The 26,120-nt window shown below is 58.2% G+C and overlaps 3 protein-coding genes across 11 annotated transcripts in view; 2 read left to right on the forward strand and 1 right to left on the reverse strand.

Annotated features, from left to right (window-relative positions):
* The first annotated feature begins 1,214 nt into the window (after nucleotides 1–1,214).
* Nucleotides 1,215–12,031, forward strand: LOC104563266 (prominin-1-A). 3 transcript variants are annotated; one of them, XM_062001500.1, is made up of 25 exons: nucleotides 1,215–1,273; nucleotides 2,019–2,169; nucleotides 3,303–3,364; nucleotides 3,587–3,792; nucleotides 4,201–4,321; nucleotides 4,447–4,510; nucleotides 4,896–4,985; nucleotides 5,192–5,382; nucleotides 5,462–5,536; nucleotides 5,820–5,883; nucleotides 6,115–6,274; nucleotides 6,476–6,628; nucleotides 7,099–7,222; nucleotides 7,381–7,472; nucleotides 7,676–7,781; nucleotides 7,893–8,036; nucleotides 8,230–8,301; nucleotides 8,500–8,589; nucleotides 8,728–8,781; nucleotides 9,135–9,215; nucleotides 9,534–9,602; nucleotides 9,692–9,781; nucleotides 10,033–10,145; nucleotides 11,279–11,296; nucleotides 11,673–12,031. In XM_062001500.1, the coding sequence occupies exons 2-25, from the start codon at nucleotides 2,040–2,042 to the stop codon at nucleotides 11,722–11,724; spliced, it is 2,421 nt and encodes an 806-aa protein (XP_061857484.1). In that variant the 5' UTR covers nucleotides 1,215–1,273; nucleotides 2,019–2,039; the 3' UTR covers nucleotides 11,725–12,031. The 3 variants fall into 3 exon arrangements, with proteins under 3 accessions (XP_061857484.1, XP_061857487.1, XP_061857485.1); XM_062001503.1 differs by having other exon boundaries at nucleotides 7,697–7,781; XM_062001501.1 differs by lacking the exon at nucleotides 1,215–1,273 and adding an exon at nucleotides 1,870–1,921.
* A 2,058-nt stretch (nucleotides 12,032–14,089) lies between these two features.
* Nucleotides 14,090–18,046, reverse strand: HPS6 (HPS6 biogenesis of lysosomal organelles complex 2 subunit 3). Its single transcript, XM_062001499.1, has 2 exons — nucleotides 17,940–18,046; nucleotides 14,090–17,664 (listed from the first exon to the last, which is right to left on the reverse strand). Exon 2 carries the CDS (start codon nucleotides 17,647–17,649, stop codon nucleotides 15,190–15,192), a length of 2,460 nt encoding a protein of 819 aa, XP_061857483.1. The 5' UTR covers nucleotides 17,650–17,664; nucleotides 17,940–18,046; the 3' UTR covers nucleotides 14,090–15,189.
* Nucleotides 18,047–18,073: 27 nt separating this feature from the next.
* The window catches only part of ARMH3 (armadillo like helical domain containing 3), a 131,046-nt gene continuing 122,999 nt past the window's right edge, over nucleotides 18,074–26,120 (forward strand). For 4 of the 7 annotated variants that reach the window (XM_062001508.1, XM_062001507.1, XM_062001509.1 and 1 more), the window contains exons 1-2: nucleotides 18,074–18,435; nucleotides 25,740–25,851. In XM_062001508.1, coding sequence (XP_061857492.1) covers nucleotides 25,750–25,851 — 102 coding nt within the window. In that variant the 5' untranslated portion in view covers nucleotides 18,074–18,435; nucleotides 25,740–25,749. Of the gene's footprint in view, nucleotides 18,436–19,497; nucleotides 19,664–22,204; nucleotides 22,434–25,739; nucleotides 25,852–26,120 lie in introns of those variants that run through there. The other 3 variants (XM_062001505.1, XM_062001504.1, XM_062001506.1) reach the window with 3 other exon arrangements.

Here is a 26,120-nt window from a genome sequence, read left to right on the forward strand (position 1 = left end):
GTTTCCTCTAGAGCAAGGCAGCTCACTGACCTCCAGACAGGGCATTTTGCCACAGTTACTGGCAATGATGGGGAGGAAAAACTGATACGGGAAATCAAGCTTGTAAAATAGGGCTGATGTAGCAGAGGGTGGGGATGGGATGGGCACCTGTCCCCTGAGCAGGGGCAGAGCTTGGGATGTCACCTTGCCATCCTTCCCTCCGACTAGGGGAGACCAGGGGGGCACATGCTACCTGTGCCACAGTGGGAACTCGTGGCTGGGCAGGTGGGCACAGGGTGGCCCTGGTGAGCCCATGGCCAGGTGTCACCCCTGGCTGAAGTGTCAGCACCTGCATTCCTGATGTGCAGAGAGCTCTTGCAGCCTCAGGGAGACGTGCTGGGCTGAAGGGGAGCAGTGCCCTACAGAAGCAGGTCCTTCCTGCAGATGCCCAGACAGATCTTGCCCACACACAGCGCGGGGAGCTGGGGTACACGCTGACTGGGGGAGTGCAGCACCCAGGGCAGCCGGCCACGTCCCAAGCGAGGCCCTGATGCCTGGCCCCATGTGTACCCCTCACCCTGAGAGCTGGTGAAAGGCCTAGAGGTGACACTTTGTGGGTGGGGGCTGAGCTGGAAAGCCCATGGATGCCCATGAAACCCCCAAACCTCCCTCCCCACATCAGCCTCAGTGCTGGGAGAAGCTTCCTAGCTCCTGCTCTATTATTTGTCCTTTTTTTTTTGGGGGGAAAGGGTATATCCGTGTGGTCTACTGCCCTGAGCCAGTCCTGAGCACCGGGGGCGGTGGGCTCTCCCGGGCGGGCCGGGCGGGAGCGGGGATGTCCGAGGCGGGATGGGGCAGGGGCCGAGGAGCCCGGGGGCGGCAGCGCAGCGCTCCCTCCGCGCTCCGGGCAGCGGCGGGGCCGGGGCAGCCGCAGGCTCCGGGCAGACCCCGGGGGGCCGCGGCGGAAGGGGCGGCCCCGCCCGGCCCTGGCCTCCCCCTCCCGGGCCGCCCGCCCCGCCGCGTCGGCGCCGGCCGAGCCCCACGGGCCCGGGACCCTCCGCGCCACCGGCCCCGCGCCCAGCGGGAGCGGCCGCGGCGCGACCGGGACCGACCCCCGCGCCTCCATCGCCACCGGCTGCGGCTCCCGGAGCCCCGGCGGGGTCAGGCGTCGCGGGGCAGAGCCGCGCGTGGGTCCGCGGCCAGGGCAGAGCGCGGCGGGCGGGGAGCGGGCATGGAGCCCCGACCTCGGCAGGCCCCGAAGCTGAACAGAAGCTCTCCCGGCTGCGAGGTCGGGGTGCGTGTGGGAAATGCGGGTTTGCTGCGCTGCCCCGTTGGGGAAGGGTTTTTAAGTGCACAGCCTGTCTTTGTGGCTAGAGCTGGTTTGTGGCCAGCACGGCCCATGCTGCAGGGATGCAGGCGCTGGGGTGGAGCGGGCGGGATGGCTGCCCTCCGCATCATCCTAGGGTCACCCAGCTCCGGGGCTGGGACGGAAGGAACCGGGAAAGGGCACGGGAGCGCTGCGGCAGGCGAGGAGAGGGGCTTGTCGCCGGTGGCTGGGCTGCGGCGGGCTGGCGGTGACCCTGACCCGGGTGGGGAGAGGCAGGCCGGGGTGGCTGGGTGCCAGGAGGTGCTGGGCGGGCTGGGGCGATGCCGCTGCCGACCCCGGTGAGGAGCTTCCCGGTGATCGCAGTGAAACTCAAACGGTAAAGCCTGGGCGCGGGCACCGCAGGGCTGGGCCCTGGGGCATTGCAGGCACACTGAGGCCACAGAGCACAGGGTAAGTGCTTTGTCTCTGCTTCATCCCCCACAGCTCCTCCAGCCTCTCGTGGGCACCTCCTGCCTGGCCCCCACCCTGCCTGGCCCCCACCCTGCTGCTCTTGGGACTCCCCATCACTCCTCGCTATTCTCTCGCAGCTCTTTCCTTCCGGGCAGGAGCTGGCAGGTGCCTTATTTTTTCTCCCTGCATTTCCTGCTTGGAGGCAGGGCAGAGCAGGTGGCTCTGCACCCCAGCAACACCGACAGGCCCTCTCTGTGCCCAGGCGCCTGCCGGAGCTGCCGCGATGGAGCTGGGGAACATCTCACAGCCCGTGTACGGCCCCGGCCTCGAGGCGCCGAGGAGCAGCACGCCGGGCCTGGTGGGGATGGTGCACGGCTTCCTGCGGCTGGTGCAGCCCAACGCCCTGCCCGCAGGTGGGTGCATGGCGGCGGGGAGGGGGCAATGGGGTGGGAGGACCACTTGGAGCCGCGGGGTACCAGTCGAGCCTGAGCCCTCCTGCACTGGTGACTGTCCATAACGGTGTTTAAATGCTGGGGTTTTGGCTTAGGAGGGATATGGGGTGGGGAGGACTGCCAGCTGTGTCCTACCCGTCTTGTCACAACTGTGAGGCAGTGTCAGGCGGGCTTTGGTGGCAGTGCCACGCTGCAGAGTCCCGTCCCCTCCTCCCTCCTGTCCCCAATGAATGGTGCCGAGCAAACCCCACACTGTCTGTGAGTTTGTGGGATCCTTGCTGGGCTTGCAGCCCTCTATGCTTGCAAGGGACAAGGTGTGCTTACGCTTGAGGCCTCTGAGAGCAGCGTGTCCTGCACGGCAAAGCTGCAGGAACCCCCTGTGCACTGTCCTGCATGCCAGCACTTGCCCTCCCTCCTGCACACCCGAGGGAAGTGTCACTGGCACAGCTCTGCCCTGAAGTTGCTGCAGGTCCCCATGGGTGATGCCATGGGCTGGCAGGACCCTGTGCATCCCTGCGCTGATGGCCGTAGGATGACTGCAGCACACCTTGCAGGGAGTTGGGGGATTGCCACTCTGACTGCTCGCATTTGTGCTTCCTCCTTCACTGGGCTCAGCCCCTGCTCGTCATTATCTCGCAGGCAAATGCAATGGCTTTATGGCTTTGTTGGTGTTGCACAGATACCAGGGTACAATCACACAGCACCTTGTGCCGGCACAGCCTGTAATGAGACCGTGGGGCACGGGCAGGGCAAGCCCTGGGTATGAAAGAGGCAGCATGGCAGGGGGACTTTACCCCAATGCTCCATGCTGACAGTGCTGACTAGGCATCTGCCTGGGGCTGGACTGCAGGAGGGCAGCCCAAGGGCAACCCAAGTGGTGGCTGCTGGGGCGAGGACCCCCTTGCTCTGTTTAGAGTGGGACAGCTGGAAGGGAGAAACATGCCATGCACTCACAGCTGCTGTGGGCTGTGGCTCTGGAGGTGATGCACGGGGCTGGGAGCCCCTCTCTGGGATGAGCAGGGTTTGGAGCCCTCCTGCAGAGCCTACCAGGGCCCAGCACCCACTCACAGCCCTCTCTGCTCCTTGTCCCCCAGAGCTGATCACAGGTTTTTGGCAGAACCAGAGTGAGCAGGATGACAAGGAGAAAATCCAGCAGGTGAGCAGGCAGTCAGGTCAGGGAGCCAGCAGCCCCAGACCACCACGGGCCCGGGGATACTGGTACCTGCTGCTCCGAGGCTCAGCCTCAGGTGCTGGGCAGCAGCAAGGGCAGGTGTGCAGCCCTGCCTGGGGACACCCATCGTGCCCCATGGGACCCTCAGAGCTGGGGGAGCCTTCATAGGCAGCAGTGTTACACTCCCTCTCACTCTTCCCCTCCCAGCTGCTGCTCTACGAACTGGGTTTCCTGGTGTGTGTGGCCATCGGGCTCCTCTTCATCATCCTGGTGCCGCTGGTGGGATGCTGCTTCTGCTGCTGCCGCTGCTGCGGGAACTGCGGGGGCCGCATGTACCAGAAGCAGAGCCGGCGGACGGGCTGCCGGCGCCGCGCGCTCTGGGCCTCCGTCCTGCTGCTCTCAGGCCTCCTCCTGTGAGTGCAGCAGCCCCCGGGCTGGGTGGAAACGCCGGCGCTTGGCGGCCGTGCCAGGAAGCTGCCATTGTTCACAGAGCGGAGCCCGGCACGGCGGGACAAAGGAGAGGAAGCAGAGGTGGCGGTGGGGGGCTGGCCCCGGGGGGCTGCGCCTTAGCACGGCACGGGCCCTTCCGCACAGCCCCACGGTGGGGAGAGCGGGCGCAGCGCGCAGTGGGCTGCCCCGCGCCTCATGTGCCCCTGTCCCTCCTCTCCGGTCCCTTGGCTGTGTGCAGGGCCCCGGCTGGAGGCTCCGCGGTGTGCCCCAGTCCCCACAGCCCGGGGCCGCTGCGGGTGGGTCTGTAGGGATCCGGGGCAGTGCTGGGACCGAGCCTCCCATGTGCTGACCCCGCTGTCCTTCCCTCGCAGGGCTGGTGATGTCTGTGCCTTCATCAGCAACACCCGCTTGTCCCAGGCCGTGTGCGGCACCTTCCCCAATGTCAACACCACCCTGCAAAACTTCCAAACCTACGCGGCCTCCATCCCCCAGGCACGCCGGGCTGGGGGGCTGATGCGGGGCAAGGGGCCAAATAGCCCCCTGAGGAAGGGTAATGGCGGGGCTGGGGGCGGGGAAGGGTCCCCACTCACCCTGACCCTCCGTCTCTATCCCTGCAGCAAGTCAATTTCATCATCAGCAGCAGCGACGTCCCGTTGGGCCTCGCCAACCGCAGCCTCCAGGGTGAGGGCGTGTGGCAGCGGGGCAGGAGCACCCCGCGCACCCGTGGCAGGGCATGCCTGGGGAAGGGGGCCGGCTGGGGGGCTGCAGGGGTGCTGCTCGCCTTGGCAGACACTGGGCTGGTTCTCACGGGGGTATCTAAAGGGAGTGGGTTTCAGGGCTCCCCAGGGCTCCCGCTCTGCTCCAGCTGCTCTGCTTTTCACTATTGAGGCCCTTCTCTGGGGGGGGCTGATGCAGGTGGTGGGAGAGTGGGGGTGTCTGCTCTGCCCCCCGCCTGGGAGGTGGGTGTGGAATGGGGTCCTGGGGAGAGTCTGTTTTTGGCAGCTGCCCTGTAAGCCCTGGGACCCCAGAGGTCCCGTCATTGACACTGTTTGTCTCGTTTCTGCAGACATTGGGCCCAATCTGGGCGGCATGATCATCTTGGGCATCAGGAGCAGCGCGGACAAGGCTCTGGGATCCATCAAGAGCCTCCTGCAAGGTAGCAGCCCCTTCCCTGGGGGGCTGGCAGGGTCTCAGAGGGGATTTGAGAGGGGTTACCAGGGCTGAGAGCTGGGGTCATTGTATGGGTAAGGCTCCCAGGGAGAGGGATCTGTCTGGCCTCCCAGACACAACCTGGGGCAAATGCAGGCACTTTGGGGGGTGCCCCTACATTGCATCTTTTGATGGATCCCGTTACCTGCCCAGGGATGGACGTGCTGGCAGCCGCCTTCAGCAGCGTGGCCCAAACTCGCTCACACCTCGAGGAGCTACAGAGCAACTACAGCGAGCGGCTGCAGAGCCTGCGGGACAGCCTCAACCAGAGCCTGCAGGACTGCGGCAGCTCCTGCGCCCACGTCACCCTGGACGGCCTCACCTTCAGCACCAACTTCAGCACGGTGAGGAGGGCAGGGGGTGGGGCCAGGGCCCCCCTGTAGCCCCTTCCCCAGCCCCCTCACCCCTGGTGCTTCCCCACAGATCCCTGGTGTGGAGCAGCAGCTGGAGGCGCTGAGGGAGGTGTCTGGCTCCAACATAACAGCGGATTTAGAGAAGGTAGGTAAGGGGTGCCCTGGGGCTGTGCTGCAAGGGGGTGGCTTGGGGAGAGCCCTGCCAGCAGTTCATTGCTGTTGGGTGGAGGGATGTGCTGGTCCGTCTGCCTCGATTGGAGCCTACCCGCTGTCCCCACTGACCCCAGGCACTGACACGGTCAGGGCTGGGTCCTGGGGGCAGCCCTGCTCTCCTGTGCCACAGGGCTCAGGGGACCAAGGGGATGTGCTGCTCAGCCCTGGGCTGTGGGCAGGGACATGAGCTGTATGCTCTGCCTTCCTGGATGCAGGTTAACACGGCACTGGACTCCATCCCTGACAAAGTGCAAGAGCAGTCCCAGGACGTGGTGACAAGTAAGCAGGGCTTTATTCTCCTTTCCCGGGGCTCCGTATTCCCTTTTTGTCCCATCCCTGCCTGGAGATCCCCCTGCTCCCGCTCCACTGCCTGCAGCCCCATCTGTCCCCAGGTGTTATCATGCTGATCCCATCCTTGACTGAAGCCACCCCCTTCCTATCCTTTCCCAGACTCTGCTGCCCCAGGGAAGCAGGGCCTGGGCAGCACCAACCTGTCCCTGTTCCCTGCAGAGACCCAGAACCAACTGGACCACATCAGGCAGAATATCACGACCTTGCAGATGCAGTTGCCATTCCTGGATGTGGAGGAGAACATTGGGGCTTTTGTGAGCAACGTGATGTCGGGGGTGGAGAGTGGCAGGGGGCTGACCATCAGCTTGGACATGCTCAGGTAGATGAGGGGCTGCAGCTCCCTTGTCTGGAGAGTCTCAGACTCTCGATCTTCCAGTTGCTGGGGCTGGGGGCTTGCTTGGGGTAGCAAGTGCCTTGCAGCCACCCATGCCCCTTCTCTGCCAGGGGTCTGATGGGATGCCGGGCGCAGCTCAGAGCGCCAGGTCCTGCTGCCTGACTTCTGCCCCTCCTCTTGCCCCAGGTGGAGTGTGTGCGTCCTCCTGTGCTGCATGGTGCTGCTGGTGGTCTGCTGCAACGTCTTTGGGCTGTTGCTGGGCCCCCTGGGGCTGAAGGAAAACGTGTTGCCCACGAAACGCAGCGGCCTCTCCAATGCCGGCGGGAACTTCTTCATGGCGTGAGGCTGCCTGGGTTGCCCAGGACATGTGTGGGAGCAGTGGGATGGGTGGGCAGGGCTGGCCTGGGGATGTTCAAGCTCCTAAATAATCAAATCACTGTGCTTTAACGACCTGCCCCATGGCGACTCACTGTGCACATGGTAAATGTGAGGTTAAAACATGGTGCTGGTGAAAGGCATTTGAGCAGAGCCTGTTGCCCTTTGCTGGCAGGAGCCTGGCAGTGGGAGTGTGGTGCCACAGCTCTGTGGGTGGCCTGACAACATGGGGGAGGCTGTGCCAGGCTCCGAGCCCCAGGGTACAGCCCAGCTGTGGCCCAGAGGTGAAGGCAGAGCAAAGACATGCTTGTGGGAATAGTGGCGCCTCCTGGCACTTGTGAGGCAGCAAGGGGTGTGCAGGTTCTGGGCTCTGTGAGCTGGCGTTGATGCCAGGGCACAGGGTTCTGGGTACTGAGGAGTCTCTGTTCCGGCAGAGGGGTTGGCTTCAGCTTCATCTTCTCCTGGCTGCTGATGCTGGTGGTGCTGGTCACCTTCGTGCTCGGGGGCAACGTGTACATGCTCATCTGCGAGCCCTGGCACAGCCAGCAACTCTTCCAGGTGAGCTCCCTGTGTGGGGACACCGCTGTGTGGAGCCACTGCCGCCTTTCTGAGGGCTGCTGATGGAGCAGAGGCAGTGCTGGCTGTTTTGGGATGCTCTTCCCAGATGTCCTGCCCTGCACTGTGTCCAGTTCCTTCATCTCTTCCCTTTCTTTCAGCTCCTGGATACCCCTGGCCTGATCCCTGGCTTCAACCTGTCAGAGCTGTTGGGCCAGGAGGATGGCACAACAAACTTCTCAGAGATATACAGGTGGGTCCCAGCCCTGGCACTGCATCTTTGGGGCAGGATGCAAGTGCTCAGTGCCCTCGGGTGCTCCCCGGGGTGGGGCAGCTTGCCCTCCTTGCCCTGGCTGTGAGCAGGTGCTGATGCCAGGGAAGGAGTGAGGGGCGAGTCGCCTCTGTGGGTAATGACATGCTCCTGGAGGGGGATGGCCTTCACCTGTCCTTTTTCAGCCCTATGCTCCCCTCCTGCAGGCAGTGCCAACAAGATGCTCCCCTATGGCAAACGCTGCACCTGGACCAGAGCCTGTCCCTGGATGAGCTCTTGAACATCAGCCAGGTGAGTATGGGGACACAGGGGCTGGGGGCAGGGCTGGGGGACAGGACTAGCGCTGGGGGGATGGTGAGAGGCCAGCACCATGCCCCATCACGGCTCCCCTTGCTCCGGCAGTACACAGGACAGATCTCCACGGCCTTCAAGACGATGAACATCACCCTGAGCCCCATCTCCCTGCTCAGCCAGAGCCAGAGCAAATTGCTGCTGAACACCAGCCGGGCCGTGCATCCCCCCAACTTCACCCTCACCCTGCAGCAGGTGGGGGCAGTCTGGTATTGGAATGGGGGGTCCAGATGTGCATGGAGGGCGTCCTTTTGCTGCTGTGGGAGTCCCACCACAAGCTCCCAGTGTGTCGCCTGCCACCTCTGTCACCTCTTGGGGCGACCGGGCACCTCTTCCTCCCTGTGAGCCCCCTTCCCCATTCTCATGGCTTCATCTCTGCCTTCTCCAGCTGGATCAGAATGTGACCCAGGGAAGCCTCCTGGATCTGGCTGTAGAGCTGGAGCAGCTGGCAGACAAAGCGGTGAGAGGCCACGGTACCCCAGAGCCACCCTGTCCCCAAAGCCACTGATTGCAGGGGCTCCTGCCTGCGTGCCGAGGGGAGGCGAGGCGAGGCCCTCCAGCCTTGCCCCGCTCCTTTCTCCAGCCCGGCCCCCTGTCAGATGGCTGTGGTGGGGCAAGGCCCCTGTGCTGTGGGCACTACTGACTGCAGCTCCTCCAGGACATAAGTGTGAAAGGGAAGCTGGAGGATGGTGCTCGCAAGCTGAGGGAGCTGGACAAGGAGATGCAGATGAGCTTCTCTGGGCCGCTGGTGAGCGATGCCGGGGTGGGGAAGGTCCTGGGGGTGCTGATCTTGGGCTCCTCCAGAGCTCAGAGCCTGCTGGTGGGGTCTCAGCTGAGCTAGGTGGGGGGATCCTTGCCTCTAACTCCCGCTTCTCTCCATCCCCAGCAAAGCCTGAAGGAGAACATCATCTTGGTGCAGGACGGGGCTGTCCACCTCGAGGTGAGCAGCACAAGACGCCTCCTGAGTGCACCCCAGTTCAGGGCACCCTGCAAAGCACCCTTGCAGTCCTGCAGTGTAGATAGTGGGGGCTGTTCTGCAGTCTAGGGGGCTGCTGGCTGCTGTGGGACTCCCCAGGAACACGCTGTAGGGGCTGGTGATGGGGCAGAGGAAGGGGTCCCACACCACAGGCCCTTCCAGGCACAGGCTCCCTCCACCCGAGATCCTGGGGCACTGCCAGCATGAGGGGGCTGGCACTGCTCAAAAACACTGCACCCCAGGGGCTGCTGCTGGGCTGGGGGGACATGGGCCCCCTGCTTCTCCCATCACACTGCTGACAGCACCTTTTACCCCAGGAAAGGACAGAAGCTGTGCTGGACCAAGCCAACAAAACCCAGGAGTTCCTGGATAGCGAGATGACAAAAATCATCAAGAACGTGAGCTCACCTCACCCTGGTGCTGGGCCACTCGGGGGGATGCAGGGGACACCCCACACCAAGACCTCCCTCTGCACTGGGAAGCCAAGCAATGTCTGGCTGCTTGTCCTGCCCTGTCATCTTCCCTAGGGGGCCTCTGCACTCCTGGGTACCCCCTCCCCTTACAGCATCCCAGGCAAGGGGCTGGGGTGGTCTTGCAGCCCCTTTGCTGCTGGGTTGAGGTGGTCTGACAGCCCTGAGCCTGACACACAGGAGACACGGGGCATGGAGTGGTCCGGGGGACGCAGCATTTTCGCTCTCTGTTTGCCCCCTTCCCAGGAGACATGGGCCTACCTAGAGAAGCTGTTGGACTTGTTTGAGACCTACATCTCCTGGGCCAAAAGCAGGGTGAGTTCAACCTTCATCTGGGGTGGAGGGAAGGATGGCCTGCAGGGTTCTGGGGACACTGATTTATCCTGTCCCCTCTGTGTCCCCAGCTGAGGGGAGAAGTGGCACGTTGCAAACCCATAGCTCAGACCCTGGATAACATGGAGGCCATCACCTGTGACTACACCCTGGACTCTCTGGTGAGTGGGGCAGTAGTGTGTGGGGTGACGTGTGTGCAGTGGCAATGAGGTCCCCTTATCCCTCTTATGCATGAAATGAGAGGTACCCATCTCTGTCCTGAGCAAGCAGGGCTCTGCATCCTCCCAGTAGATTGCCGGAGCAAAGGCCAGGCTGTGAGGAGGGATAGTTGGGTGGCCTTTAGGGGTGCCTAGGAGAGGAAGAGGCTCTCCCAGTCACAATCTGGGCCCTGATGGCTCTCCCCTGCACCCAGAATGCCTTCTGGTTCAGCCTGGGCTGGTGCACCATCTTCCTGCTGCCCAGCATCATCCTGTCTGTCAGGCTCGCCAAGTTCTACCGCCGCATGGACATCGCCGATGAATACAGGTGAGGAGCCACCCGGCCCTGCCACCACGCTGGGTCTAGGGTCCCCTCATGCCCTGCAAACTGCCCCTTCAGGTGCCCTGTGCAACTGCACCTTCAGCCTCTGCAGGGGGAGATGTTTTGAAGAGCCTGGTGCTGCCTGCTCTGCAGCTCTCCTGCCCACAGCTGGAGGTGCCTGTTCCCCCTTGGCAGAGCAGGAAAGGGCAAGGCTGCACCCAAAGCCTAGCATGGGGCTGCACTCCCAGCCTGCCATGGGGCTGTACCCCCAGCCTGGCACAGAACTGTACCCCCAGCCTGGCATGGGACCGTACCCCTAGCCTAACACGGGACTGCAGCCCCACCCTGACACAAAGCTGCACCCCAGCCTGGCATGGAACTGTACCCCCAGCCTGGCACAGGGCTGTGCCCCCAGCTTGGCACAGGGCTGCATCCCCAGCCTGGCACGGGGCTGCGCCACCGACTCGCTCTGCTCAGCCATGTTTTGTGTGGGGCCCTGCCGGGAGCAGAGCGGGCCGCGGTGCGGGGGAAGGCGCTGCCGGGAGGGAGCAGTGCTTGCTCACGCACCCGTGGCCACCGGCACTTCGGGCCCTTTCCCCGTCCCTCCATGGCCCATGGGTCACCTCACCAGCGGTGCAGCTGCTGACCTCTGAGGGTGCTGAGCGTTTTCCAGATGGATTTCCAAGTGCTGAGGGCTCCCTCTTGGCCCTGTGGAGCACAAGCTTTGCTGGGGGTTCCTCAGCCCCAGGCCCCTGCCTGCCACTCCTCTGCTTCAGGGCCTCAGCTGCCTGTGGAGCTGGGGTTTGCACCCCCATGCCCGGTGCAGCCCCTGCCAGCCCTCCTCCCTATCTTTCCCATGAAGAGAAGCCATGGCACTGGGCCAGGCCATGCCTTGCCTGCAGTGTGCCCAGGCTCCACAACAGTGGCCACTGTGCCTTTCACTTCCCCATGCAGCTGCTGAGGCTCTGCTCCAGGGAAACCGGGGGGAACTGAAATTGCAGGGACCATAGCACCCTGCAGCCACCCCCTACGTCCCCCTTGTGTGCCCCAGACCCTGTCCCACTGGGAGATGCTGGGCTGATCCACAAGGCATCTTCTTGCCCCACTGACACTGTCCTCTCTCTTTTTGTCCCCTCCAGGAATGCAGCCTTCGAGATGTAAGTATCAGTGCCAGTCCCTGGTGTAGGGTTGGGGGGCAGCACCTGTGGCATGAGGGGGTGCAGGGCAAGGAGATGGGTGGAACACGGCAAGTGCAGGCCAAGGAGGGTGCTGGTACCAGAGGAGGACTGGGAAAGTGGGATCTGTGCACCACAGACTGTTCTGGGGTCCCCCTGTCATCTTCCCCTACTCCTGAGTTCAGGGATGTTGCTGCTCCCAGCCTCGCCTGAGCTGGTGAGGTGTGTGTGGGTGTCTCCATACCCTCTGCTGGGGAACTGGGCAAGAGGGGTGGGATGACATTTGGCTACCCCAGTGCATCCTGGGCTGTCCCTTGCTGGGACAACCTGGGTGACATAGGTGACCTTGGTTTTGCAGGCCACCCACATTCAACTTGTACAAACTCCCCCGGCCATCTACAAGGCATTAGCCCCTGCTGCTCACAGCACAGGCACGGACACGGCTGCTCTGTCTGCTGCACCTTCTCCCTGGGTGCTGGGGAGCAGGTTGAGACCCCCCCAGCTGAAATCCCCTCCCCAGTTCCCATTATGTGGCAATGCCCTGGTATGTGTGTGTGTGTGGGGTGCCCCTTGCACTGTCCCAGCTGGGATTTTACCCCCCTCCCCCGGACCTCATGGGCTCAGGGCCTGCTGCCCCAGGTCTCTTACTCAAAAAAATGTGACTATTTTTGAAGGAACCTGACTCTTTCCAAGGCTGTGATTTTTGGTGTCAATAAACAGGGTGGTGGTGTGCACTACAGACATGTGGCTGTGGCAGCCATGGAAGGCCATGGGGGCAGGGAGGGTTCCCCATGGCTGGCACAAGCTGGGGCTGTGCCTGTGGCTCTTCCTGGGGTCCCCAAGCATGCCCTGCCCAGGGGCTGATGTAGGACCACTGCTCAGTGTCACCAGCCCCGGTGACACTCTCCTCCCTGGGCAGCTCTTGGTGCTTGTGGCTGACTGGGTGCCAGGGAAAGGCTGCAGCAAGAGCCCCTGTCCAAGAGGTGCCATGCCACACTGTCCCCAGCACAGGCACTGCCCTGCGCTCTCCAGTGACCCCTGTGTGAGTTTCCAATTAGTTTATGAGCTGTCTGCAGCGCCCACCTCCCTCCTTCTACTGGGTATGGTGGCATGGAGACAGTGTCCACTCCTGCATGTCCCATGCTGCTGTGTGGCACAGATGGGCACACGGAGAGCTGCTGCAGATAAAGCAAGGGCAACGCGGAGTGCACGCGTAGTGGCGTGAGCACAGGCGTTGCTTTGTGCTGCTCCTGGGTGCAATCACAGAGACCATCCTGGAAACCGGGTCAGGCAGGGCTGTGTACGTGAGCAGCGTGACTCATTTCCTTTGTTGCAAAGTCCAAGTCTCTCTGGAGCGAGGACGGGCCGAGCAGGCCAGCTCGCCCTCTGCCATGTGCAGCTGCTTTAGCGCTGTCTCCATTTGCCTTCAGCGCTCTTTCCCCCTTCAGGCGTTATCTGAAGCTGCACCGGCCTTACCTCCCGCTATCTGCCCGCAACACCCGTGGTCCTGACTGCAGAGCCCCGGTGCTTGCCTATCGCCCCGCTGAATCTGTCGGGTGCTGGCTCAGCCCCTGCTGCCCCCAGGGATGCCGACCCTCTCTGCTCCCGGCACATACATGTAGCTCGGTTTAGTCTCCCCTTGCCCGGCCTTTGCTTCCCCCCCACCCTAAACCCTGAATCTGCCGAGCTGTGACAGTTCAGTGCGTGGCTGGGGAGCGGGTGTGGAGGTTTCCATCCTGCTTCCTCTTCCCTTGTAGGCGCTGGTGTGCCCGAGGTGCGGCAGGACTGCTGCTGGCTTCAGCTTCCGCTTGCGGGCTCTGTGGGCGCTGCTCCCTCCCTTTCTCTCCTCTGCAGAGCTAGTGCTGGAAGGCAGGGACCCTCCTTGTTTGCTGTGTCACTCTGGCCACCTCCATCCAGATCTGGCCCGGGCAATGCAAATCTCCCCCAAATTATTGCCCGGCGTTTGCCAAGGCGTGGGGGTTGCTCTCAGCAGCTCCCCGGGGCAGCATCCCGGTTCCTGGAGCCCTGTCTGAGAAGGCCCATGGTCCCTCCTGCTCCTCCTCCTGCTGAGCAGCTCTAGGGGGCCAGCGAGAGCAGCGTCAGGGCAGCTGCTGCCAGCAGCCCTTTCAGCCTGGGCGCCCTCTGCTCACGTGAGTGGCAGCTGCCAGAGCCCGTGTCCCTTGTGCGGGAGAGAAGCTCGCAGCACCCCACGGCCACAGCACAAAGCCCACCCTAGGGAAGGTCTCCTCCACAGCCAGCCAGCCCCTAGGGAACCGTTGCAGCAGTTCCTCTTCCCCTGTGGCCAGGCTTTTTTTTCCTCCCCACCGCAGGGACTTTCTGCAGCCGAGCCCTCGTCTGGGAGAGGCACTGCTGCATCTTGACAGTGGTGTGACAAACCAGGATCCCTCCAACAGCAGCTCTGGGGCTCCAGGCTCCTGCCAGGTTTTCCAAGCCAGGGACAAAGAGAAAGGCTGCAGCTCTTGAGAAAAAAAAATACCCTCCCTTCCCTAACTCTTACCTCAGTTTCAGCCACAACCGTGCACTGCCTGGATGGCCCCTGTCTGCCCACGGGTCCCTCCTGCCTCCAGGGCTCCATCAGCATGAGGAGTGCCACAGAGGCACCCAGGCACAGCTCCTTCTCTAAGCCCAGCACCCACTGGCAGTGAGCCGTGCTGGCTGGGTGAGCTGAGCTTCGCCACTTTGCACCAGAAACAAAATGAAAGTGCCCTCCTCCCCTGGGTGTGCATCCTCACAACATCACTGCCACCGCAGCACTGCTTTAGGAACCTTTATTTTTAAAAGGAGTCTGTCTTCCACACTTCAGTCTCAAGAGGCCTAAGTCAGGTGAATCTCCCCTGTCCCAGCCCAGCAAAGCAAGAGACAGCTCCTTCACACCACAGCCCTGAAGGCAAAGCCCCAGCCCAGGTCTCTCTCGGAAGAGAGGGACATGCGGGGAGCACTGGAGAGAGGCTGGAACCTGGATCTTCCTGCATGACTGCTCTCAAGTTACACTGACTTTGCAAACAGAGGCACAATATGAGCCAGACAACCCTGACAAAGCCCCTTTGTGTGCAAAGGGCAAAGGTAGAGGAGATGGGAACAGAGGGCCTGAGTGTCCTGAAGCATAATCTAAGCTTCCACAAAGGCAAGGGAGAAGCAGGGCCAGCCCCAGGCTCACACAGGCAGCTGCCAGCTTCTCAGCTCAGAACAGAGTGGGATACAGAGATAAGGGAACCTGACTGCTCTCTTCAGCTATGGAGCTGCAATCAGTCACAGCTACAGGCCCGGTCCCAGGGGAATCACAGCAAGACAGGGTGCGGCGCTGCAGCTGCCGGCGCGTGTGCGGGGACCCCGGTGCCACGGAGCTGTGCCACACTGGCGCCTGGCAGGGGGCATGGCACAGCACTCGCTGGCCCCACTGCAAGAAACATGCCCAGCTCCTCACAGGCACAGCGTGGAGGCACCACCCAGCCCCCTGAGCACAGAGCCGGGGGAAAGCCTGTGTGTGTGTCCCTGCCCACCGCTCCACCACTGCTGGGGGCTCGGGGAAGCAGAAGGGAAGTTATAGAGGAGCCAAACAAACCAAAACCAAAGTGCTTAAGGCAAAGAGCAGGTCTATAGTCCTGTAGTGCAGCCAGCGCCTTCCATCTGCAAACACACCCTGCGTCTGGACCTCCACTGGGGCACACACAATTGCACTTGTCAGCAACAGCCAGAAAGCCTGCCCTGGCATCAGCCCAGACCCCCAGCCCACCCCATCAGCTTCTCCAGGGGCTGCCCCAGGAAGGCTTCAGCAGGGAGCAGGCTTTGGGGAGTGTACACAGCTTTTCCCTCCCTGTGCTCCCAAGGCTTGGGATCCTGTTGTTTTTCCCCATTCAGGCCGTGTCAACCTGAACCACTGTGGAGGGGGAGGAAGTCCTTGCCGTGAGGGGCTGAGGGGGATCGTCAGCTGCTGCTTTTGAGGGGATCCTGTGCTCTCGGGGAGGGGTGGGAGGGGGGAAAGTGGGGCTCTGTAAGGCATCCGAGTACATCTCGTCCTGGACGCAGGGCCGCTGCACCACCCTTTGCAGCAGCGGCTTGAGCAAGCCTACAGTCAGCTGGCTGGCCTCACTGGAGAAGGGCACTGGGTCCTCCTGGGAGCGAGGCAGGTGCTGCAGGACCATGGTGAGGATGTCAGAGGCGGTCAGCTCAGCGGGGCACAGCGGCCACAGCACGGCCAGGTAAGGGTCCAGTTCCCGGTGCTGAGCAAACTCTGCCAGCAGCATGGTGAAGATCTCCTTGTTAAGCAAGGGGCTGAGCTTGGAGAACTTCTCCGCCACCTCCACCACCCGCTGCCAGCGTTTCAGGCGGATGAGAAGGTGCAGAGCTTGCAGCACGGCCTTAGGCCTCTTGCTGCAGAGCAGCAGCTCAAGTTCCATCTCATCATCTGCCTCGCTGTGCTTGTTCTTCCTGGCCAGTACTCCCAGTGCTCTCTTGTACAGCGGCACCCGGCCCTCTGGGCCCTCTTTGCTGCTGTATGCCCAAGAGATGCTAACATACTGCTGGGTCAGCTCCACGAAACTGGGCAGCCACTTGGGTTTAAACCTCAGGAAGGAGGCACAAATGAGCTCAAAGAGAGGGACCACTCCATTCTGACCCATCTCATCCTGCTGCAGCCCTCCCAGGACCTTCTTCCACACCTCTGGGGTGGCCCTGGCTACCAAGAGGCCATCCCCATTCTGCTGCAGCTGGAGGCAGCTTCTCGTGGCCTTCCAGGCAGCCTTGGGGAAGGAGGCAAAGATAGAATTCAGGTAGGCCAAGCTGTCCTTGTCCATGTCAGAGTGCAGAACGCGGCTGACCTCCTGCTCCACCAGTTCCTCGCAGTAGCTTTCCACCTCACTCTCTGGGGCACACACCACACAGGTCTTGAGAACCTCCAGGCTCACGTAGCTCTGCAGCTCCAGGCTCATTGTGCTTAACAGCTTGGCATAAGTGTCTTGAAGGCCTTGGGCTGGCTTCTGCTTCTGGCAGAGACTGTGCTGCAGAATGGCAGCGAGGGCCACAGGAGCCTGGAACACACCACCTTTCTTCAGCTTCTCCACTGTCAGCTTGGAGCTGCTGAGGCTTCTCCTCTGGTAGTATCTGCAGGCCTCCTCAAACACCATGTCCACCAGGCATGGCTCAGGTCTGCTGCTGTCCTCAGGTTTGGAGAAGCTAAAGCTGTAGATGCCAGTTTGTGTGATGAGCTGGATGCTGTCCTCCTCTCTGGGGGACTCCAGGAAATGCATCTCTTTCATGCTCAGGATTTTCTTTTCTATGAGCCTTCCACTGTTCAGGTTGACAAGGTACAGGACCCCAGCCAGCACACAGGCCAGGATGCTGCCGAAGGTCTTCAGCTGGACAGGACTTCCTCGGGCCAAAGCCGCCTCTTCTAGGTCAAAGATATGCCTCTGTGTCCCATCTGGCTCCACCATGCTCACAGCACCCTTTGTGCTCACCAGCAGCAGACCCCCACTGCTGGACATGGCTGAGGTGTGAATGTCCAGAGGTGCCAAACCTGAGAGAAGACCCACAGAGCCAAGCAGGAGCTTCCTGAAGTCTGACTCACTGCTGGAGCGCAGCACCTTGCTGTGCACGAAGCCTGCAGAGGGGGCTGCGATGGTGAGCTTTGCCTTCTCGGGATGCCAGATGAGGAGGAATTTGGAAGTGGTGGCAAAGCTGGCAGCAGCAGGCACTAGGAAGACATGCTGTGGGGAGGCCAGGACCTGGTACTCAGGGCTGTTGTGCAAGACTATCCTTACAGTGCCCAGCTGCACACCTTGCTCCCCCACCTCCAGAGCCCGGGAGCAGACACAGAACCTGAAGGCACACTTGCTCATGTCCGAGTGGGCATCCAGGGGAGGCCTCTCCTCACACCACACCAGGCTGGCTCCCTGGCTGCACACAGACACGATCCGTGCCCGAGCACCCTGGCAGAGCTCCAGCGTCTGCAGCAGCTGCCAGCCCACGGCCACCGCAAAGTGCCAGACCTCAGTCCGGCCGTGTTCCCACACGATGGCCAGTACCCAGGAGCCCGATGTCACAGGGCTCTGCAGGAAGAGCAGTCCCACAAGTGCTGGCTGAGGCGGCTCCCAGTTCCTCTCCAGGTCGGCTCCACCGATGCCGTGGCGCTGGAAGGCCACCAGCCGGTGCAGGGGAGGTGGACGGCTCTTCTGCAGGACCAAAAGGTGCTGCCCGTCGGGGCTGGAGTGGACGTGGCTGGGCTGTCCTGCCTGGCACAGCAGCTCCTGCAGCCAGTGGCCTCGGCTGAAGTCGCTGAAGTCGGAGACCCGCCGCAGCGTCCCAGCTGGCTTCATCTTGGGGCGGCCACCCTGGTTACCAAGAGCATGCACCAGGGCGAGCAGGGCACAGAGCTCCCGCTGCCACGGCGTGTGTCGGCCCCCCGGGTACCCCCCTCTGCCCCTGGGGCTCTGGAGACCCTCCGCCCCCTGGGATCCCCTCGCGCATCCTCCTTCCCCCGCCAGCCGGTCCCGCGGGCACCCACCCCTCGCGAAGGTTCCCCGGCCACCCACCTCCGCCCGCGGGGCCCGCCCCCGCCCCAGGCACCCGCGGGGCCGCCCTCCCGCCGGGACCCCGCGCGGCCTACCTGCGGCGGCGGCTGCCTCGCCGGGGCCGGTGTCGGCCGGGCTGCGCCGCGCCGGGCAGGACGCCGCGCTGCGCAATCACGCGGCGGAGCGCTTCCGGGCGGGGCCGCGCCGCGCCGGCCCGGGCCGCCCCGCGCTCACTTCCGCCGCCGCTGCGGGGAGGGCGCCGGGGCCGCGGCCCGGGGGCGGTCGGCGAGCTCTCGGAGCCGGAGGGACCATTTTTCACCGGGGGGGGGCCGGGCGCGTCAGTCCCTCCACGTTGGGCTCAGCTCCGTCCGGCCCGAGGAGAAGCCTCCTCTCCTCTCCTCCCGTCCCGCCCGCAGCTGCCGCCCTGCGCCCGCGGCCCCTGGCCAAGCGGCGGCCGGCGAGGCCCGGCACTGACAGCGCCCTGCACGCGGGCGGGCGGCGCTAGGACCGCGCGGCGCGGGGCCCCTGGGGCGCATGCGCGGCTGGGCCGGCGGCGCCTGCGCGCTGGGGAGGGGAGCGGCTCGCCCGCAGGTAAGTGCCGGGGATGGGGGGGGCTGCGGCCCCGCGCCGCCACGCCCCGCCCCGCCGCCCCTCCGCAGCCCCCGCAGCCCCGGCCCCCGCCAGCACGGGGGGCTCTCCGCGGAGCGGGGCTGTCCTCCGCCGCGAGTGGCCACGCCGCAAAGCCCCGCAGGCCCCGCTCGCGGGGCGCCGGGAGCCTCTCCGCCCGCTGAGTAGCCGGGGCTGGCGGCTGCTTGCTGCGGGCGGCGGGGGCCAAGCCCGCCGTGCCGCATCCCCTTCGCCGGGCTGGTGGCCCCAGGCTGTGTCGGGGTCCGTAACGGGCCGCCCTGCCCTGCTTGGGGCCCGCTGCTTCTCGGAACCTTGGGGCGCGCAGGGGTAGTTGTACGCGAGTGTGTAGGTGAAGCGGTTGCGGCCCCTGTCCCCGCCTGCCCGCACCGCTGCCGGTAACGACGCGTTACCCCAGGCAGTGCCGCTGGGTGCCGAGCAGCGACGGTGCCTTGCCCGACCCGAGGGGGCTGGCAGCGGGCAGGGGTTGCCCAGCCCTCGGGCCGTGCTGATGCAGCTGCTGCTGGGCCGCAGCTCAGCTGGCTGCTGAAGCGCTTTGGGCTTAATACAGCTTTAAAAGCCTCACGGGCCTACAAGCGCTTTTATCGGCAAAGCAAAGGGGAGCAGTACACAGTGATAAAGTAGGGGGAACTTGTGATGTTCATTGTGCTGAAGATACAGGCAACTTGCTACATAAGCAAGCTTACAGCATCAGTCGCAACCCTGTCACGTATGTCACTCTAAAGTTTACTCCTAAGCAGAGACTGTAATCTGAATATATGAAGACAGACAATTTGGACTGAGTAGGTGGGTGGAATATGCAAAGCAATAAGGTAATTTGAGTCATCGTGCTAGGTGGTGAGTGCCAGCTGTTTGAGCTCTGGTAGGAAATGTGACAAAATTTTAGGAGCGATTTCGGGGAAGGTGAGGAGGACATCAGTTTGGTTTTCCAGTAATAGAGTTATCACATCTTTGTCACTTAGGATACTGTTTGCTGTGTGCAGAGACTGCAGGCAGTGTGTATATAGTGTAAAAAGGTTAAACAGTTACTGGCTAGCATGCACAAAAGAAACAGAGAGGCTCTAATGAGCTGCTAGGTTAAGCATTCTTCGTCTCACCACCCCTGCTAACAGGCCAGGCAGCAGCTCCTCGGGAGGAGAAGGGTCAGCCTCTGCTGTTCAGAGTTGCCAAGTTGGTATGTTCTGTCTCCTTGGTGGTTTTTTGTTTGGTTGGTTTAGGACTTACACCTTTTTTTTTTAAAAAAAACCTGTTTATATTTTTCCTCCCAAGTGCTTGTGCTACTAATGGTCCATATCTCAAAAATGTTACCTCTCTGCAGCTCTGCCTTTCTTATCTTGGTGTGGCTCTCCTGAGCAGCTACTTAGAACATAGCAGCTTCCTCAGAAGTCAGATCCAAGGTCATGCAGCTGCACTGTATTCAGCATGGGCCTTGGATCTACCCCAGCGGTTGAAGCCATGGGGAAAGGGCAGGGGAAGGTCACAGGGAGAGTTTTTCTTCAGAAGGAAGACATCTGAAAAGGGTTGTGAGTGGCAGGAGCTTTTAGGTGGGAGTGTAAAGGCAGTGCAGAATGTTTCATGGTGAACTAGGTGGGATGGATTCTGAAGAGCTTGAGCCATGAGAACCAAAAGAAACTTTCTGACATGAGAGAGCTGGGCATTGCAGGTGGGAATACCAAAAGGAAGTGTGATGAAAAAGTTAACTTGGAAAAATGGTGTAAGCGAATGGAGATGGAAGCATGGAGCGCTTGTCAAGGTGGACTTGACAGGAAGAAGCTGAACTAGTTGATGATGTGAAGTTGATGTGTTGGGTGTTATTTTAACTGGACAGAGAGAAATGAAAGACAATTGTGGATGAAGTGTTAAGAATGTAGCTTGGATGTTATTCTTTTATATCACTACTGAAGCAGGTGTAGCGGGGATGTAGTCTGTGGCTGCATCTGCATTAGGAAGCTGCTTTTCCTGTTTTTCCAGGCGGGAAATAGGTCAGTAGTGGTGTAACTTTAGACCATACTATATGGAAGCACATGCACTGCTACTGCTCTGAGTGGGATGGAAAGACTTGCCAGTATAAATGCACATGTACTGGGACTGTACTGGGGATTATTTTGGTTGGTACTGCAGAAAAAGAAGATCCATGTGGGACTATGTCATCAGCACACCCTCAGAATATCTTTCTCTTTACACATTGCACAGAAGCACCTGGAAATTCTGCCAGATGAATCCAAGGCTTGTGTGTTATGATTGTTTGTGCTTCCCCTGTTGATGGGTTGGGCACCTTACAGTTTTAAAGAAAGGCACAGTCTGAGCAGTTTCATTCCAATGGATGATGTACAAATCGGGTTGTAAAGAATGAACAAGATATAAAAGCAGCGTGGATATACTAGCACATGTGCTAGCAGATATTCTGCAGAAGGACTTATAGCAGGAATTTGGTCCTGGTGGTAGCTATAGCCTTGGCAAAATCTTGTCTAGTGTGTTCCTCACTAGAGGTCTGGCAGACTGCTGCTGGGCAGTCCCTGGAGGTTTTCATACTGAAGCTTGAACTTGGTTAAGGAACTGTCTATGCATTGGGATTCATAAATTCATGCTGAGTCCAGATTGACTATTGCTTCCAGTGATGGACAAGTGTTGGAGCCTGTGTTTTAATGGCCTGTTGTTCAGATCCAATATTGACTCTGCAGATTGAGGATTACCTGCAAGCTTCTCCTGGAACATCACTGAAGAGTTCAATGACTGGCTTATAACATATTGCTTTAGAAGCTGTAGGTTAACTTTTAGGCAGATATTTCTCCTCATCCCTTGCATGATTTAAAGGATTTTGGAACAACTTTCCTTTACATTTGAGAGACAGACCTGCAAAGTGCCCTGAAAGGCACAGTGTGATCTCACTGGGTCCCAAGTGTGTGCAGCTGAGGGGTTGGGGGGAGGGGGGTGGCGAGGGGCAATTACTGGCCTTGAAATCCTTAAACAAATGGGTCCAACAAATGGTAGCAGTGGCAAGTCAAGGGATATTGAATTCTAAAAGCAAAAATATCTCAGTTCGTATTCTGAGTCTTTATAAGTATTGATTGAGGTCCAGGGCTTTGGCATTAACAAACTAATATTATAGATCACATCCTGTGCACTACGTTTTTCAGGCAGAGATAAACGGTTGCCAAGTAAGTCAGTATGTGAAAATACCATTCTATGTCATCTGTTTGTTTTCTTTCTATTTAGCCAGGAAGTGTTACAGTATGTTTTTTGAAGGATCCACACTGAGAAATATACACTTATTCATGTTTGGTTGCATGTGGGGGTTGTGTACGTGTATCTGTAATCTTGAATCAGGTTTGTTAGCTGAGGCAATTAAATGCAAAATATGGTGCTTGATGGGCTGCATGCAAGATCACAGGAGTTACAAGTGTTAGGTCCTGATGACATTAGAGTGTAGATGTATGTTAGTGTTATGTTCTCTGCAGCAGTATTTTTGTCATTATAAGGTGATCCATGGAATAATAATAACTCTTCTAGGAGCTGAGTGACAATGTTGAGCAGCCACAGTATGCACAAGTCTGAGTAATCCTCAGACCACAATGCCAGGTGTGTTTTTCCTGTGGATACTCTAACAAAAAAGTGAACAGATATCACGTTTGGTTGGAATCTCTGCTGTGGGCTCTTGAATGAAGTGAGAAAGAGGTGGATGGCTGGATGTACCCATCCCTTTCTTCCCTACTAGATCACTGACTGTATCCCAGGACTGATGATAGGTAAAGCAAGAGGCTGCCCAAACTGCTACCTGCCATGATTTTTATCTCCCTGCCTTTGAGCTGCCAAGGTTCCGGCTCTGCTGAGGCATCACAGAATCATGGAATGGTGGGGGATGGAAGAGACCTCTAGAGATCATCCAGCCTAACCCTCTGCTAAAGCAGGTTCCCCTTGATCAGGTGGAACAGGAATGTGTCCAGGTGGGTTTTGAAAACCTCCAGAGGGGATTCCACACCCTCCCTGGGAAGTCTGTTCAGTATTCCATCACCTTTACAGTAAAGTAGTTTAGTAGTTTCTTTTAGTTTCAGGTGAAGCATCTTGGATCTTCTGCTACACAGCAAAGTATTTTGCTGTACACAAAACCCACGTGCTTGTGCTACTCTTGGCCCCAAGGGCTGGTTCTCCTGTACTGCCAGTGACTACAGCAGGATTCACTTAGCAGCATGTGTTAATGGCACTGACCTATTGACAGAATAAATTAACCATTTGAACTTGAAATGGGGCAAAGGCACTGGTGTTTTTAAAAGGTGGTGTGTTTAAAGGGGAGTTGTTAACTGTGCTCGGGGTCATCGTTTTCATAAGCTGTCACTGGGTCCTGGTAATTTGCCACCTCTGCAACTTATTTATAAATGCTTTGTACATTTCACTGTTGTTTTCTGCTGCTGCCTAGAGGGTCCCCATTAGCAAAATGCAGTTTCCTGTTTCTGTCTTTATGACATCTAGAAAATGTAATTGCATAAAGTGAAAAGAAAATGCCATTTGTTCAGCCTGATGATCACAGGTCATGAAACAGGCACAGCCTGATAAAGCCTTGGCATGAAAGCCGACTTTTGCTTTTCTCCCCTCGCTCCTCCATGTGCTCGTTTGTAGAACAGCAAATTCTAAACAAGAGCATGATTAAATCCTTGCTTCTAGCACTCTTCTTTGTATGTGCCCTGTGTAGCTTTGGTTGAGAGAATATGAATCCCATGTCCTATTTTGACAGACTAGAATTTTCACATGATCATGCGATCCCGCTGGTGCTCACTCAGCATCAAGCCTTTGTGTCTTGTGGGATTTAGATTTTTCCATCTTTCCAGAAATGTAGGAGAAGTGTTAAAATGCATCTCTCAAAGTCCAGGGACTCAGCAGAGCATATTGATCCCCTCCCATTGGCTTATACATTTGATGTGAGAACATTGACCTAGAAGCACTGAGAGTTAGTTTATTAGTTTTGACATTGGGATTCGTTAGCTGTAATTCAATTAGAAGCACGCTGATGGATGTGTTTGTATGCTGGGGCTGGCAGCTGCTTTAAGTTCAGAAACTTACAGTTCTCGTTGGGAAATTGTTTTGTACAATGCTGGGTAAGGTTTGTGTTGCCAGACTAAAAGTGACAGCGTTCTTGATTTGGTTTTTAATAGATTTCTCTCTGTTTCCAATTATGTGTCTAATTAGAATAATGTCTGATTTCCCATGACAGTTCAAAAACAATGCAAAGTCTATTCAAGAGTCACTGTCAAGATGATTGGATAATGTTTTGGTTTTTTGTTTAGTAGACTGAAACCTTCTTCCATCTCAATTGGGTATATAGACCTGCTTGGCTACAGGGATAATTCTGGTAGTTACAGAGGGTGATGGTGCAGCCCTTGCTAAGCTTTCTTCTGTCAATGTGTCTTGGGGCTGTTTCCATTCTTACCCCAGCACGTGCATCAGCCCTGAACCAGCCAGGAAAGGCTAGAGGGAAGGCAGGACACCTCTCTGGTTTTCTGTAGAAATTCCAGCTTTTCAGATGTGAGATCTGCTGCTCTTGGTCCTACCCTCTGCTTTCCCATCCAGGCAACGCTTCTTCCCTTCACACCTGGGGACATTGGGTCTTTTGCAGCAACATTGTTTCTCCAGGCCCAAAGATCTTCTGCTACTTGGAACTGAAGTTTACTGCTCAAGGGATGAATGTCTGAATAACCGCCTCCTGTAGCATGAGAGTCCTCGTTGGGAACATAGTTGTCGTTTAAGGCAATCAAAAGCTATCTGCAATGTTAAGAATGTACAAGTGGTGTGGAGCTGGCATTCAGTAATTACTGAAATGTGCTCTTTGAGGGGAAGATAGGTCTAAACATGCTGTGGTTGTGGAAAGGGTTCAGGTGGTTTAAGATGGAGACTAAATCCAAAGCTATCTCCATGGCTGCCAGCTCAGAAAGCTCTGGGGTCTTAGATGCTGACTGCAGTGAACTTACCTCTTTCTGCATAATTTAGCATGGTTGAGTGCAGCTACCACAAGAGCCTGCCTATGTTTTTCTGGAGCATGACTTAAGTCTCTGCCTGAGGTATGCTGCTGCCATGTGTGTAATTAGCTTTGGAGGTACGGGAGAAAGGTTGGGAGCTCAGTGATGGGAGAAGGGATGACATTCTTCATGTACCTCTGACAGTGAAGCAGTGATAGAGCAGGTTAGAATGGTGCTGAAGCTTTAATGCTTGCAGAAAAAATCTGTGATTGCAGATAAATACATATTTGCAAGGTCAGAGCGGTGGTGTGCTTGGAGCATCAGACATGAGGCTGAGAGTACCTGGCAAGTTGTGCGTTCTGACTTAGCCCCTGGAACGGGTTAACTGTCACTGAAGGTTCAGGACCACAGCCCTGACTGTTGCTTTTTGTAACAGCTCATTTTGTACTAATGATACTTCTTCCTTTTTTTAATGGGATAAGCAGTAAGCATGAGACACCAATTAATTATAGTAAAACCCGTCTATGTTTCTGGAACACCCTTTGCTGTCAAATGGATCAGGAAATTCATCAGGCTTTTAAAAAAAAATCCCTGCAAAGCGTCTCCCCTGTATTGCTCTGTCTTCCTCCCAAATCTGAGCTACATGGAATGCTTTTGAGGCTGAGTTCTTCTCTGGCTTGATGTGCAGAGCAGCTGGCAGTGGTGAGGGATGCTGAGATGCAGAGGAAAGGATGAGCAGGAGTAGCAGGAGTGCTTTAGAGAGGCTTTGCAACCAGATGTTTCCCCAGTGTTGGCCACTGCCTCAGCACAAAAGCAGAATTTGAAGTGCTTTGTTAGGAAGCAAGTGAAACAGATACAGAAGACTTTTCCAAAGAGTTTGAGGAGCTTTTTGTCACAAGCTGTGCTTGAGGCTTGGCTAGTGTTGCACAGGACTGGGTATCCCTTTGATAACAAGTATCCCAGTTCACGCAATGACATTTGAAATTAAAACTGCATTGGTCTGGGTCATGAATGAGCTCTTAGCAGAAAAGAATTGAGAAAATTTATCCATAATGAGCTTATGCTGTATCTGTCCCAAGTCTGGACTTCTGCATCTTTCTTTGAAATGGGATATAGGACTAGATGTGACCTTTGATTTGATTTCTTATCTGGTGTAGTTATTAAAGCCCCTACTTTTCAGCTTGAGAGAGACTATTAGTACGTCATTGCAGTGAAAAAGTCTTTCATGGTTCAGGCAGACCAGATATGCCTTGAAGAAAAGTTCAAGTTTCCTTAGCCTTTTTTGTCTGTTCTTACCTTCAGGTTATACAGCATGGCCCAAACAGAGAAGAAAGGTGGGCTGCTCCGGAAATCTTCAGCCTCCAAGAAACCATTGAAGGAGAAAGTTGTGTTGATGTATGATGAGATTTTCACGGTATGGACTTAAGCATTTCTTCTTCCCAAAGTATTGTGTTAAATTTTCTTGATTTAGTTTGTGCTGAGGGTTCTGCATGATGGATTCTTTTCCCAAGGTAAGCACTGCACAGTGGAGACACACGCTTCAGTATCTCCTGCTGTCATGCAGAGCTCCGTATTCTGCTCTAATCTTTGATGTCACCTTGTCCTGCTGTCTACCAGGACTATTTGTGGTCTATGGGAAGTCATAGCTTTTGAAGTGCCTTTGTACTTGATGCTGGTGAGGCT

Source organism: Colius striatus, chromosome 8 (genome assembly GCF_028858725.1).
Source record: "Colius striatus isolate bColStr4 chromosome 8, bColStr4.1.hap1, whole genome shotgun sequence".
Taxonomy (NCBI): domain Eukaryota; kingdom Metazoa; phylum Chordata; class Aves; order Coliiformes; family Coliidae; genus Colius; species Colius striatus.

Bases quoted from the DNA above. Each gene is read 5' to 3' on its own strand.
- LOC104563266 (XM_062001500.1), top strand. From the start codon at position 2,040: ATGGAGCTGGGGAACATCTCACAGCCCGTGTACGGCCCCGGCCTCGAG. The intron at 4,322-4,446 runs GCACGCCGGGCT...CTATCCCTGCAG, and splicing joins ACGCGGCCTCCATCCCCCAG to CAAGTCAATTTCATCATCAG. The intron at 9,782-10,032 runs GTGAGTGGGGCA...CCCTGCACCCAG, and splicing joins ACTACACCCTGGACTCTCTG to AATGCCTTCTGGTTCAGCCT.
- HPS6 (XM_062001499.1), bottom strand. From the start codon at position 17,649: ATGAAGCCAGCTGGGACGCTGCGGCGGGTCTCCGACTTCAGCGACTTC.